The sequence below is a fragment of the Lutra lutra genome, chromosome 3 (genome assembly GCF_902655055.1).
Source record: "Lutra lutra chromosome 3, mLutLut1.2, whole genome shotgun sequence".
Lineage (NCBI taxonomy): Eukaryota > Metazoa > Chordata > Mammalia > Carnivora > Mustelidae > Lutra > Lutra lutra.
The window spans coordinates 71,563,118-71,578,165 of record NC_062280.1 but is presented as its reverse complement, the minus strand read 5'-3'; the positions used below and the strand labels follow the sequence as shown (position 1 = coordinate 71,578,165).

General features: G+C 38.6%; 1 protein-coding gene across 4 annotated transcripts in view; it reads left to right on the top strand.

Annotated features, from left to right (window-relative positions):
• The window catches only part of CHN1 (chimerin 1), a 211,286-nt gene that overhangs the window by 148,633 nt on the left and 47,605 nt on the right, over nt 1-15,048 (top strand). For all 4 annotated transcript variants that reach the window (XM_047722227.1, XM_047722228.1, XM_047722229.1 and 1 more), the window contains one exon: nt 12,200-12,277. In XM_047722227.1, the coding sequence (XP_047578183.1) occupies nt 12,200-12,277 (78 nt within the window). The remainder of the gene's footprint in view (nt 1-12,199; nt 12,278-15,048) is intronic.

Here is a 15,048-nt window from a genome sequence, read left to right as displayed (position 1 = left end):
TGAATAATCTGTGTATCTAGGTTGAGCTTTGCTTGGATCCACAAATCTTCATGATACAACCTGATATTGGGGGTTAGGAAAGCTGTTTTTAATTGAATTAGTTACTCACGGTGTTACATTAGTTTTAGGTATACAGCATAGTGATTGTACAATTGATAATTCTGTATGTTATGCTATGCTCACCGCAAGTGTAACTACCATCTGTCACTATACTACGGTGACATATATACACTACACTACAGTGACATATACTATGGTAATACACTGACTGTATTCCCTATGCTGTACATTTCATCACTGTGACTTAGTCATTCCATAACTAGATGCCTATGTCTACCATTTCTCCTCACTCATTTTGCCTATCCCCTCCCTTTTGGCAACCAACAGTTTGTTCTCTATGTAAGGTCTAATTCTGCTTTTGTTTGTTTTGTTTTGTTTTTTTTTTAGATTCCACATCTAAGTGAAATCATGTTATTTGTCTTTCTCTGTCTGACTCACTTTACCTAACATAATACCCTCTATGTTGTTGCAGATAGCAAGACCTCATTCTTTTTTTTTATGGCTGAGTAATACTCCATTGTGTGTGTGTGTGTGTGTGTGTGTGTGTGTGTGTGTGTATCTCACATCTTTCTCCATTCATCTGTGGATGGATGCTTCCACATACTGGCTACTGTAAACAATGGTACAGTAAACATAGGGGTACATGTTTCTTTTCTAATTAGTGTTTTCAACATTGGGGGATAAATACCCAGTAGTGGAATTTCTGGATCATATGGTATTTTCAATTTTTTGAGTAATCTTCATACTATTTTTCATAGTTGCACCAAAAATTTACATTCCCACTAACAGAGCATGAGGGTTCCTTATCTTCAACATCCTTACCAACATTTGTTGTTTCTTGTCTTTTTGACTCTAGTTATTGTGACATGTGTATCATGATATCTCACTGTGGTTTTGATTTGCATTTCCCTGATGATGAGTAATGTTGAACATCTTTTCATGTCTTTCGGCCTTCTGTCTTCTTCAGAAAAATATTTGTTTATGTCCTCTGCCCATTTTTAATAAGATTATTTGGCTTTTAGTGTTGAGTTCTGTCAATTCTTTATATATTTTTGATACTAACCATTTATTGTATATGTCCGTTGCAAATTTCTTCTCCCATTCAGTAGGTTGCCTTTTTATTTTTTTTTTGATGCTTCCCTTTATTTTGGTGTAATCCCAATAGTTTATTTTTGTTTTTGTTTCCCTTGCCTGAGGAGACACATCTAGAAAAATGTTGCTGAGGCCTTTATGTCTTAGAGATATGTCAAAGAGATATTGTCAGATGTCAAAGAGATATTGCCTATGTTTTCGTTTTGTTTTGTGGTTTCAGATCTCACATTTAGAGTATACTTTACTCCATTTTGAGTTCATCTTTATATATGGTGTGAGAAAGGAGTCCATTCTTTTACGTGTAGCTGTCCAGTTTTGCCAGCATCATTTATTGATGAGACTGTCTTTTCCCCATTGTATATTCTTGTCTCCTGTATCGTAGATTAATGGGCGATCTAAGCATGGGTTTATTTCTGGGCTGTCTGTTCTGTTCCATTGATTTGTGTCTGTTTTGTGCCAGTCCTGTACTCTTGATTACTACAGATATTTAGTATATCTCGAATTCTGGGGCTGTAATAACTCCAGCATTGTTCTTTCTCAAAAATGCTTTGGCTTTTGGGGTCTTTTGTGGTTCCATACAAATTTTAGGATTATTTGTTCTAGTTCTGTGAAAAATGCTCTTCGTATTTTGATAGGAATTGTATTGAGTCTGTAGATTGCTTTGGGAAGTATGGATATTTTAACAATATTAATTCTCCAATTCATAAGCATGGAATATTTTTCCATTTGTTTGTGTCATCCTCCATTTCTTTCATCAGTGTTTTTTAGTTTTTAGAGTATAGGTTTTTCACCTCCTTGGTTAAGTTTATTCCTAATTATCTTATTCTTTTTGGTATAATTATAAATGGAATTGTTTTCTTAATTTCTCTTTCTACTACCTCATTATTAGTATATGGAAACACAACCTTTTTCTGTATATTAATTTTGTATCCTGTGACTTTACTGGATTCATTTGTTACTTCTAATAGCTTTTTGGTGGATTCTTTAGGTTTTTCTGTGTATACTATCGTGTCATCTGCAAACAGTGACAGTTCAATGTGTTCTTTATCAATTTGGATACCTTTTGTTTCTTTTCCATGTCTGATTGCTCTGGCTAGGATTTCCACTACAGTGTTGAATGAAAGGGGTGAGAGTAGATATCCTTGTCTTTTTCCTGATCTTAGGGAAACTCAGTTTTTCACCTCTAAGTGTAATGTTAGCTGTGTGTTTTCTATATCCTTTATTATATTGAGGTATGTCCCCTCTAGACCTGTTTTGTTGAGGATTTTTAATCATGAATGGATATTATACTTTATCAGATGCTTTTTCTGCATCTTTTGAGATGAACATGATTTTTTCTTAAAGATTTTATTTATTTGAGAGACAGACAGAGCACTGGGAGGCAGAGCAACAGAGGGAAAGGTAAAAGCAGGCTTCCTGCTGAGCCAGGAGTCCAAGGCAGGGCTGGATCTCAGGACCCTGAGATCATGACCTGAGCCAAAGGCTTAGCTGACTGAGCCACCCAGGCAGCCCAAGAGGATCGTGATTTTTATCTTTCATTTTGTTGATGTGGTGTTTCATCCTGGTTGATTTGCAAATATTGAATCATCCTTGCATCCCCAGAATAAATTCCAGTTGATTGTGGTGACCAATCCTTTTAGTGTATTGTATAGTATGGTTTGCTAATATTTTGCTGAGGATTTTTGCCTTTACGTTCAAGGATATTTTGTATCAGGGATATTGGCTTATAGTTTTCTTTCTTCATGGTGTTTTTTTTTTTTTGTTTTGTTTTGGTACCAGAGTAATGCTGGGCTCAACGAATGTATTTGGAAAATTTATCTTCTAATTTTTGGAACAGCTTATGGAGAAGAGGTGTTAATTCTTATTTAAATGTTTGGTAGAATTTCCCTGTGAATCCATCTGGTCTTGGACTTTAATTTGTTGGGAGTTTTTTGGTGACCATTTCTCTTTCATTATTAGTAATTAGTCTGTTCAGATTTGCTATTTCTTCATGCTTCAGTTTTGTTTGTATATTTCTAGAAATGTATTCATTTCTTCTAGGTTGCCCAATTTGTTGGCATATAATTTTTTATAGTATTCTCCTAGAATTCTTTTTGTTTCTTGGATATTGGTTGTTTCTTCTTTTTCCTTTTCTGATTTTACTTATGTAGGTCTTCTCCCTTTTATTCTTGATGAGTCTGCCTAAAGGTTTATGAATTTTGTTTATCTTTTCAAAGACCCAGCTCTTGATTTCATTGACCTTTTCGGTTGTGTTTTAGGTTCTATTTCATTTATTTCTGCTTTGATCTTCATCATTTCCTTTCTTCTACTAACTATAGTCTTTGTTCTTTCTTTTTCTACTTCCTTTAGGTGTAAATCTAGATTGTTTATTGGAGTTTTTTCTTCTTCTTGAGGTAGGCCTGTATTAGTATAAATTTCCCTCTTAGAACTGCTTTCACTGTATCCCAAAGGTTTTGGACCATTGTGTTTTTATTTTCATTTGTCTCCATGTATTTTTTTTTATTTCTTTATTGACCCATTGGTCTTTTAGTAACATGTTCTTTAGCCTCTACATGTTTGTGGTTTTTCTCTAGTTTTGTTTTTTGCTTGTAATTGACTTCTAGTTTCATAGGTTTATAATCAGAAAAGATGCATGATATGATTTCAGTATTCTTAAGTTTATTGAGACTTGTTTTTTGCCTAATATGTCATCTGTCTTGGAGAATGTTCCATGTGCACCTGAAAAGAATGTGTATTCTACTGTTTTGGGGTGGAAGGTTCTGTGTATATCTGTTAAGTCCATCTGGTTTAATGTGTTATTCAGGACACTGTTTCCTTATTGATTTTATGCCTGGATGATCTAGCCATTGATGTAATTGGGGTACTAAACTCCCCTACTATTATTGTATTACTGTCAGTTTCTCCCTTTATGTCTTTTAATATTTGCTCTATGTGTTTAGGTGCTCCAATGCTGAGTGCATAAATGTTTACAATTGTTATATCTTCTTATTGGATTGATCCTTTTATCATGATGTAATGCCCTTGTCTCTTGTTACAGTCTCTAAAGTCTCTTTTGTCTAGATTTTGCTACTTCAGCTTTTTTTCCACTTTCATTTGCATGAAATATCTTTTTCCTTCCATTCACTTTCAGTCTCTCTGTGTGTTTGGGTCTGAAGTGAGTATCTTCTAGGCAGCCTATACATAGATCTTGTTTCTTTATCCCCTTCACCACCCTCACCACCCTATGTCTTTCAGTTGGAGCATCTAGACAATTTACATTCAAAGTAATTATTAATAGCTAAATACTTGCTGCCATTTTATTCATTGCTTTCTGCTTGTTTTTGTACTTCTTTGTTCTTCTCTTGCTCTCTTTTTGGTTGATGCTTAACTGTTATTCTTACCTGTCGTTCTCTTTATTTTTTGTGTAGATACTGTGGGTTTGGGGTTCATATATAACATCCTCAATATATATTAATCTATACCAAGTTGATAGTCACTTAAGTTTAAAGTAAACACATTCTTTAAAAACTACTTTATTTCCTCTGCCATATCTTATGTATATGTTGTCCTATTTTACATCTTTTCATTTATAATTTTTTTCTATTTATCACCTTCTCTTTTCCACTTAAAGCAGTTCCTTTAACACATCTTATAAGGCCAGTTTAGTGGTGATGAACTCCTTTAACTTTTGTTTTTGTGGGAAACTCTCCCTCTCCTTCCATTGTGAATGATAACCTTGGTGGGTAGGGTATTCTTGGCTGTAGGTTTTTTTTCTTTAAGTTCTTTGAATATATCATGCCACTCTCTTCTGGCATGCAGAGTTTCTGCTGAAAAATCAGCTCATAGCTTCATGGGGTTCCCTTGTGTGTAACTATTTATTTGTCTTTTGCTGCTTTTAAAATTCTCTTTACCATTAATCTTAAACATTTATTTTTTTATTTTTTTTAAAGATTTTATTTATTTATTTGACAGAGATCACAAGTAGGCAGAGAGGCAGGCAGAGAGAGGGGGTAAGCAGGCTCCCTGCTGAGCAGAGAGCCCGACACAGAGCTCGATCCCAGGACCCTGAGATCATGACCTGAGCCAAAGGCAGAGGCTTAACCCACTAAGCCACGCAGGTGCCCCAATCTTAAACATTTAAATGATTGTTTGTCATGATGTGGACATCCTTGCATTCATCTTGTTTGGAATTCTGTTTGCTTCCTGAACCTGGGGTTTCCTTCCCCAGGTTAGAGAAGTTTTCGGTCATCATTTGTTCAGTTAAGTTTTCTGCCCCTTTATCTCTCTCTTCTTCTTCTGAGACCTCTCTAATGCAAATGTTTGTTGACTTGATGTTGTCTTAGAGATCCCTTAACTTCCTTTTTATAATTTCTTTTTTTCCTTTTTACTGTTCAGCTTGGTTGCTTTCCACTAACCCATATTTCAGATTACTGCTCTGTTCTTCTCCCTCTACTAATCTACTAGTGATTTCATCTAGTGTAGTTTTCATTTTAGCTACTGTATTCTTCAACTCTGATTCTTTTTAATATTTTGTCTCTTTTTGAAGTTCTCACTGAGTTCTTCCACTCTTTCCTCCAGTCCATGAGCATCTTTATGATTGTTACTTAAACTTTTTATCAGGCATATTGCTTATGTCTGTTTCATTTAATTCTTTTTCTGATATTTTGTCTTGTTCTTTCATTTGGACCATATTTCTCTGTATTCTCATTTTGCTTCACTTTCTGTGTTTGTTTCGATGAGTCAGAACAGCTACTTCTAAGCTTGCAGGAATAGTCTTGTATATGGTCATCCCCTGTGTAGACTGTGTGTGTCTCGTGATTGGCTGGCATGGACTGGGGGTCCTCAGGCTGTCCTTATGGGATGGCTGGAACTGAAGAGGACACGGGGTGGGCTATCCCATAGTTGTCAATGCCAAGGACTCCCTGGTAGGACAGCTGAAGCTGAAATGGTTATAAGCCAGGGGGACCTGGGGCTCTCAGTGCAAAGGGCACCCTGGCAGAGCTGAAGTGCATATAGATGGGGAGAGAGGAGGGTCCTGGGGCTCTGTGTGCAGAGGGGGCTCTGGCAGGACAGCTGAAATGGATGCAGTTGCGGGTGTCCTGGGATGCTCAGCACAGGAGGTGCCCTGGTGGGCAGCTGGAGCTAAAGGAGGTGGGAGCCAGGAGGTCCCAGAGCACTCTGCACTGGGGTTGCTCCGGCAGTCATCTGGAGCTGAAGTGGTGTGGGACTGGTGTGCTCCAGGGTACTTTATGCTTGTGTCATCTCAGTAAGACAGCTGGAGCTGGAGCAAACACCGACTGGGATGGCCTGGTGTATCCTGTGCCAGAGCCACCTAGGTGGCACAGCTTGGTTTGGTGTGGGCAGCTCGAGGCTTGCTGAGATGGCAGGCCCTGTGCTCCTGTCCATGCTGTCAGGTGGAGGGGAATGTGAACCATGGCCCTCACCAGCCCCATCAACTCAGAATTCCAGCAGCTCCCCTGCCATTTGGCAGAGTTCTAGGGCTGGATCGTTCATATTGTAGTTGCTTTTTAATTTTTTAATTTTTTTATGAGTTTCAGGAGTAGAATTTAGTGATGTCATCAGTTGTGTGTGACACCTGGTGCTCATGACATCATTGCCCGCCTTAATACCTGTCACCCAGTTATGCCATCCCCCCACCCATTTCCCCTCTTGTTTTTTTAACTGTGGCCTGCTCACAGCCCCTCAGTACTATTCCTTCCCACTGCAGTTTGCAGTTTCAGGGGTGGCGGTTTCCTTTGTTATTGTCTGTCAGGCGGTTCTCTATGCTGTCTGGCTTTTGTTGTGCAGAAGCTATGAAGTCTACCCTCTGTCCTTCAGGAGGGCTTCCTCTATAAATAGGTGTAGATGTGCTTTGTCCACAGACGAGGGGAGTTCAGGGTCTTCCTGTGTTACCATCCTGGACCCCAAAAATCAAAGCTGTGTTCTTAATATCTGAATATTAATATTTTATAGAAATTGCAGGATTTTGCTAAACCTGAACCAGGTTTACCCAATAGTTAATCCAGTTACTCTTCGTCTCTCCAAACTCTGGGCTACGCCAGCTGGAACATTCCTTTATGGTGCTTTTCTGATGAAATGTTGACTTTACTTAGTTAACTGGAACATTGTGTTCATGAGTCTGTGGTATCATCATGATATTCAAAGGAGGTGGCTCTCTGTGTGAGGTCCTTTCAGTTTCCTAGAGAATACTCTTACTGTTAACAAGTTCTGACATTCATAGTTAGATTTATTCCTCTGGCATAAGTCTTCGGGCTTACATTAAAAACCAGATATTTGTGGAAAAGGAAGTATAATCAGTCATTTGTACCTTAGCATGAATAAATTGATAAGACCCTTCCCTGTAAGCAGGTTTTGAGGTGGGAAGGTGGACAGAACAAGGATTATTCAGAGTTTGAGCCTGGGGGTTCAGATTGCCAGGACAGGATAAGGTAAGGATTGCAGAACAGTGATGCCTGTGTTGTGTCCTTAAAGCACCTGATTACAGCTTGACCTGAAGCTTATACTGCTTAGGCCAGTGGTTTTGGGCCTTCTATGTGTCCCACAGTCCCACTATATTAACCCTGATCTTGGAAATAGAAGTCCTTAGATACAAGGGAAGGAGGGAAACTTCTATTTATTGATTATTGTCTGTGCCAGGAATAATACAAAATGTTTCCCATATATTATCTCATCTAATTCTATAATGTAAGTACTTTTAATCAATTATACACATAAGGAAACAAAGACTGAAAGAAATGAGTAACTTGATCAGGATGTGCCACAGCTAGTAGAAGACAGGGTTAAGATCAGCACTTTTGTCTGGCCCACAACCTGGTCCTATCGTACTACACTTGGTGAAAATGAGAAACTAGTTTTGCATAAATTCAGTATTATTACTAGACAAACAGGGTAGAGAGATCAGTGGTGGAAATTTCTTTATTTGAAAAACAGCAAATTGTTCCCTTCCAGGGTCCCCTGTTTCCCCCTTGTTTCTTATTCCTCACACAACTGCTTCCCAATATACACACACCATTTTTGTAGTCCCCTTCTCTATATTACAGATGGTACAGACAGCGGTAGAAACTGAGAGGGTTGTAGATTGCCTGTTCTCCATTTCTTTTCCCAGGCTCGTCGCCCTCATTTAGGTGAATGTACAAACGTGCCATCAGTATCAAGGATGGCCAGAGTTAGGTCTCGGGCAGGCCAAAGAGTTAGTCAAAATGAAACACTAAATACTGCTGGTAATACCACCATTTAGTGAGTGCTTACTACTAGGCAGTCTCTTCCCTTTGATACATCATCTCTTTTAAACTGCCCTGTTTAGGCATGTAAATGAGGTAAGCAGGGCACCAAGCAAATCTCCCAAGGTCAGGATTCAAACCTAAGTGTCTCTGATTTCAAATCCCATCTTTTTTTATTGTAATAATTTATTATATAACATATAGGTATATAATAAATTATTATAATATATCACCCCCAATATAAATAGGTACCTTCATTTGGTCTTGTTTTCTTACCCAGGTATTTCATGGACCTTTATTTGTGTAAGCTCCTGTGCTAAATTCAGGGTTTATACTAAGATGCGTAAAACTCAGTCTATATGAACAGCTACACAGGAACTGTGATATCAGGTGGAATGTGGTACATCTCATAATTAATGAACAAGGGAAGGGAGCAGAGGTTCCCGGATGGGTAAAGTCACACCTAATTGGTGCAGATCCTCAAAGGTCCCACTGGGGGAGGGTGTGGTGAACGGAGCCTTGCAGGCTGCACTGCCTGTTGCACGTACTGGTGCTGAACTTGAGGTCTAGGGTTGTTAGCTACTACTGCTTTTCTCACCGTCCATTGTTATTCATTGCTTCCTCTGTTTTACCATCTGTTGCTGCTCCTTGAAATTAAAGGGAAAAATAACTAGAGAAACCACCTTGAAGAGAATCAGAGAGGAAAACAACTACCCTCAGACTTCAAAATTCCCTCTCATTTTCCAATGTCAGTGCTTAAGCATGATGTTTAAAAAGCCAACTATTACCTACCACCAACTAGCTGTGGAGTGCAGGAAGTTAACTTTTGTAGGCCTCTTTTCTTTCAGCTGTGAAGTGAGGATAACATACGCCTCACGGGCATCTTTCTGCGGATTGAATGGGATTCTGTATGTAAAGTGCTTAGCTAGGTGCCTGGAACATGGATTCGTAATAATAAATGATAGCCATCATTAGTAGATCTATAGCTATCTAAATATGGCCAGATAAATACAAGGATGAGCAGTATATATCTGTCTAGAACATCAGAACATTGGTATTAGTTCTGAACTTTAGAATTAGCAGTTCTTAGGACTTGAGAGCTGCTGTAGCAAAATTAATGCAGAAGTTGCATTATTGCAAGTTATTAAAGGCATCATGCGACTAAAAACCCCTAGTTCTTTGAGAGTAGCTAAGAACTTCTTCCTTCGCCATTGTTTTCTGTCTCCTGTTGCCCTGGGTAGCTGCCCAAATTACAGTTAATCTAGTAGGTCTCCATTAGGTACCAAAATTATTTGGGGAGAAAAGTGACTATGCAGAGTCTACAGCACACTTGCCTCTCAAAGACAGAATGTGCACTTTTGCCCAGCCGTGAATTTTCTCTACCATCAGTCTTTCTATGCGTTGGTTGAATTTTAGTTACTACAGCTGAAGAACTGGGGATGGTTTATAATAAAGGACCTTGATCAGAAATACTGGGGGGGGGGGGGCTGCTTTGAGTTACATGGGTGATTGTTTTCTTTGACATAGTAATGTAAACATTGAGCGTTAAACATTGTAGAGAGAAAAAAAATTACTGTAAAATTTGCCTTTGGAGTCTGTTTTTCTAGTGTCTACTGAGAATTGGATAAACTTCACCTTCGGTTGTACATGACTAAAGGGCTGTTTGGTGTTTGTATTTTTTTTTAGTCATCACATGACAAACTAGGTCTAAATTAAAAGTAATTTAGGTTAGGCAAGGAAAGTTCTTTCCCTTGTATTTTCTCTTAGAACAGGAACTTTTTTTTTTTTTTTGGTCTTATTTAATGACAAAATGGTATAAATTTGTGGGAATGAAATACCTATAGATGTAAATATTAACTTTTGCCTTTTATTAGAAAATTTTTGAAAAAGTATTTTTTTTCTTAAGTTTATTTTTTTAAGTAATTAAGATTTAAGAGATTAAAGTAATCTCTACACCCAGCATGGGGCTCAAATTCACAATCCTGAGAACAAGAGTCCCATGTTCTTCCAGCTGAACCAACCAGATGCCCTCAGAATTTTTTTTTTAAAGAGTAAGACATTTTAAAAGAATGGACTATATACTCAAGTAAATAAAAAAATTGTGGGATGTTTAGAAAATCAATCATCAGTATTTCTAATATCTAGCGTGGTTTAAGAACAACTTCATGTCCTAATTAAATTAGAATCTGCACATAACCCCTATAGATTGGGCACATTGGACACATACCCCTATAGATAATGAAATCTGAGATAAATTGTGCTCAACAAATGGACTGAATTCATTTAAAAATAATTTTTGATTCTTTAAATACAGTGTAACAATTAGAACCATAATGGGCTAAACTGAATTACCATAACATGAGGAAGCAAAGGGGAGATGTTCAGGGAACCAATATGGGAAAACTTCAGCTTCTTATAGTAGTTTAGCAAAAAGTATGGGTATTGCTCTTAAATGGAGCTGGATTGGTCTCTTAGCACCCTCCCCCCCTTTTTATATCAGCAAACAAATATCCAAGGGTTCTACAAGCACAGTTACACTACATCTCTGACCTGTGTGCATGAGAAATTATTCTCAGCTGGCCTCAAGCTCTTTGAATTAAGAATGTTGAGACTAATAATAAAAATAAAGACTGGATCCATTTACTTGTAGATTCGCAACAAAAATCTTTATAGGGAGACAAAACTGACCACTGCAGGGTGATAGCTGTGTTGTATGCACACTGCTCGTTCTGCATGAAAATAGTGTGCTACCAGTTCAACGCCTTTTTTTTTTTCCATCAAAATACCAGCTTTTGCTCATCTTAAATAAAATTGGGTTTTTGTGAGTTAACCTCAGTCCATAATGCACAAAGGAGGATAGAGATTAGCCTTTCATAATTTACCAGGCAGTGATGGGAAATTCTTTTGAAACCTGGTGCTTCCTGTTAATGTTCCTTTGCTTTTATTAGGTAAAAGAAATATTCCATTTTGTAATAATGCATGACTCATTCATCCCTCATTGTCTTCCCACTGATTTTTTTTTTCCTTAGCCAGCAAGAAAATCTTACAGGAGAGGAGGGAGGAAAAGAGACAGAGTTGAGGAATACAATACTTAAATACTGTTGCTTGATCCTCATTGGTTATCTCCTTTCCTACGGTGACCAGTGTAATCCAGCCTTCCCTGTCAAATCCCTTCCTTCCCCACCCTCCCTGCTAGGGGCTCCACAGGGTGCCTGCTGCTAGAAGCTGACTGCAGGCAGTATGTAGGCATCTTTCATCCAGAATGGACAGTAACATATTGAATAGAGAAGGAAGCTTTTAGAAATGTATCCTATGTCAAAATTGCACGGCTTTTAAAGAGGGATGGAGAGATGCTGAATGTTTTGTATATTAGCATCGATTCTTTATGTCTGTTCAGACTCTTTAAGTTTTCAAAAGCTTAAATATAGAGCCCTTTAAAAAAAAAAAAGAAGGAAGAAAGAAGAATTTTTCTGGTTAGTCGACCTCTTTCTAAGAAGTGCTTCATCATTCTCCTCCACCTCTCCGCGATGTTTCTCTGCAGCTCTCTGTAGATTAGGGTTCTGTGCTGGCTGGCAGAATGCTCATTTGTTAGCTGAACAGAGTTCACCGGCAGACAGATCAATATAGGTTTTATTTCTTTTCTGAATTCCAAAATGCCATCCAAAGAGTCTTGGTCGGGTAGGAAAACTAACAGAGCTGCAGTTCACAAATCAAAACCAGAGGGCCGTCAGCAAGATTTATTGATAGCAGCCTTGGGAATGAAACTGGGTTCTCAAAAGTCGTCTGTGACAATCTGGCAACCTCTGAAACTCTTTGCTTATTCGCAGTTGACATCACTTGTTAGAAGAGCAACTCTGAAAGAAAACGAGCAAATTCCAAAATATGAAAAGGTTCACAATTTCAAGGTAAGAATATTTGTTTTTAACCTTTTCTTACAAGAGAGAAAATGCCCATTGCTTGCAGTACACAGTGTTAAAGGAATTTCTTTTGCTGTCTTTTTTAAAACTACGATGACTGGACTAAAATGTTCTTGCTATTTAAGGAATGAAGATGTTTTAAGCATGGTTTTATTTAAGGGAGAGCTGACTAAAGCTAATAGAACCCAACTCCATTTTCTCTAATGCTGATTTAGTGTTCTGCTTAATCAATGTACACTCAATGGTAAAAGTCTGGACTGACATTTGAAATGTGTCATTTAATAATGATTCTGGCATTATTTTATTTGTGATGCAAATATGTCTAACTACCTTTGTCGGATATTTCATGAGAGGATTAGATCTTATCTCTGTTCCTTTCTGGTGAAAAGCTTTGGATGTAAGAGGCCTGTGTTGTTGCATCTGGATTGAGCAGATGGTCTGCATTTCCCCCAGTTTCTGTCTTTTCTCCTCTGTTAATGAATTGACCATGATGAAAGGAGGGTGGCTACCTCAGGACTGTTCCTGCAGATTCAAGCAGCCTCTCTTTACTTTTTTGAGTATTGCTTTCTGTGTGTGCGTGTGTGTGTGTGTGTGTGAGAGAGAGAGAGAGAGAGAGTTTTTAATTAGTGTGTCACTGTGTTTCACCAACTCTACTTTAATCATGTTCCGTCAAGATGATGTGTGTGTTGGTTCAAGTTGCCTGCACGTCTAGCAGGATATAAGGCCTTGGAGTTGGGTCCTCAGCAGCCTAACTGAGGAAACATGCAGTGGGAGGTTGTGCAGACGAAAACCCAGTTAGCTCGGCGGGTGGATGCACCGGTACGTCCACCGTCCCTTCCCAGGGGTTACCTGGTCAAGTTTTCTGTCTTTAGTTTAGTAATGTTGGAGGGCATATGGTTTCAAAGGAGGATAGGCTGGAACCCTGATCTTCTGTTTATTCAGCATTTATTCAGCAGATATATTCATTCAGGATGCACTTCTCGCTTCCCATTTGCAATTTGTCCTGATTGTTAACACTAGCATTTATTTTACTCAAATGCTAATCACCACACCCCTAATACGCTCCACTTTTTTAGCGAGGAACAGATTTTTATGATCTCCACATCATTTGGGGATAAAGGATAAATTCTAAACTGTTTGGACTATATGAAGATTGCTAATATTTCAAGGTAAAACAAATACCATTTTATTCTCCCTCTTTAAATATATTGTTCAGGACCTTACCTTCCAGCTGGTATCTTTGATTTTTTTTTTTTAAGATTTTATTTATTTATTTGACAGAGAGATCACAAGCAGGCAGAGAGGCAGGCAGAGAGAGGAGGAAGCAGGCTCCCTGCTGAGCAGAGAGCCCGATGCGGGGCTCGATCCCAGGACTCCGAGATCTTGACCTGAGCCGAAGGCAGCGGCTCAACCCACTGAGCCACCCAGGTGCCCCAGGTATCTTTGATTTTAAATGAAATTGAGACCATTCAGTATGTGCATCCAGACTCAACCACCTCTTCCATTTTTGAACCTGAACAGTACATGCAAGTTACTAGGCCTCAGTCTCCTCTTGCATGACAAATTGGTCATACAGGATTTTTATCAAGAGAATGACCCCAAGTATAAAGTGGCATGCATGCTCAGTCAAAAAAAGCCACTGGATTAAAAATATATCTCTAAGGATGCCCCCTCTGCTGTGTTCAGCAGGAACAGACTGACCTATTAAGGATGCCATTTTAGGGGCACCTGGGTGGCTCAGTCGTTGAGTGTCTGCCTTCAGCTTGGGTCGTGATCCCTGGGTCCTGGGATTGAGCCTGGCATCGAGCCCCGCATTGGGCTCCTGCTCAGCGGGGAGCCTGCTTCTCCCACTCCCACTCCGCCTGCCTGTGTTCCCTCTCTCACTGTGTCTCTCTCTGTCAAATAAATAAAATCTTAAAAAAAAAAAAAAAAAAGAATGCCATTTTAGTGCCAAGTCAAGTTCATTGATCAAAAGCAAATAGTAAGTCTGTTCAGGGATTTACATAAACAAGCACATTCTCTCCCCCCACCCTTTTTTTTGGTGGTGGTGGTGTATCTTCCAATAATTGTTCTATTTTAATTTAACACATGGCTTTAATGAGCAAATTTTGAACAGACAGAAAAGTGCTGACTCTGGGACCAATTGTGACCCTTTGCTTGGTACCCAAACTGTTATAAAGATGTTTGTGTTAAAAAAACAAACAAACAAACGGAGAAAGGACACATTAAAAAGAAGTCTGCTTCCTTCACTGGAGCTAAAAAATTTAAAATCAAGTGGGCTGTACTTTTTAAAAAGTATTTATGCTCCGGGAAGAGCTCATATTAGACAGTGAAGCTCTATTACATATTTTTTATAGTTGCTAATAAGGTCAGAAGTCTCAGAATTTGACTCCTTCCGTTGAAATTATTCTTTGTTATTTAAAAAATGTTTCTGTGGGGTGGCATTATAAAAAAGAGAAAGGTAGGAGGGGTAGTCATAGTGGACTTCAGAGAACATACCCCCCACCAAAGAATTCAAACTCTGTGGCAGGAGCACTTCTCTCCCACACAAATGTTCACTTAGAAGGTCACGCTTGTGATATGTAAGTATGTACAGTTCAGAGATTTATGGTGGGAAGAACTCTGAGCATTTATATGATGATAATCATTCATATGGCCTTGCCCTTGACTATTTTCTCTGTTGGTAAAAGTGGATTTTGCTATCCACGGGCCCAAAAGCCTCATTTCAATGTGGTTTTCTTTTTTGCTTCTTGAACTGC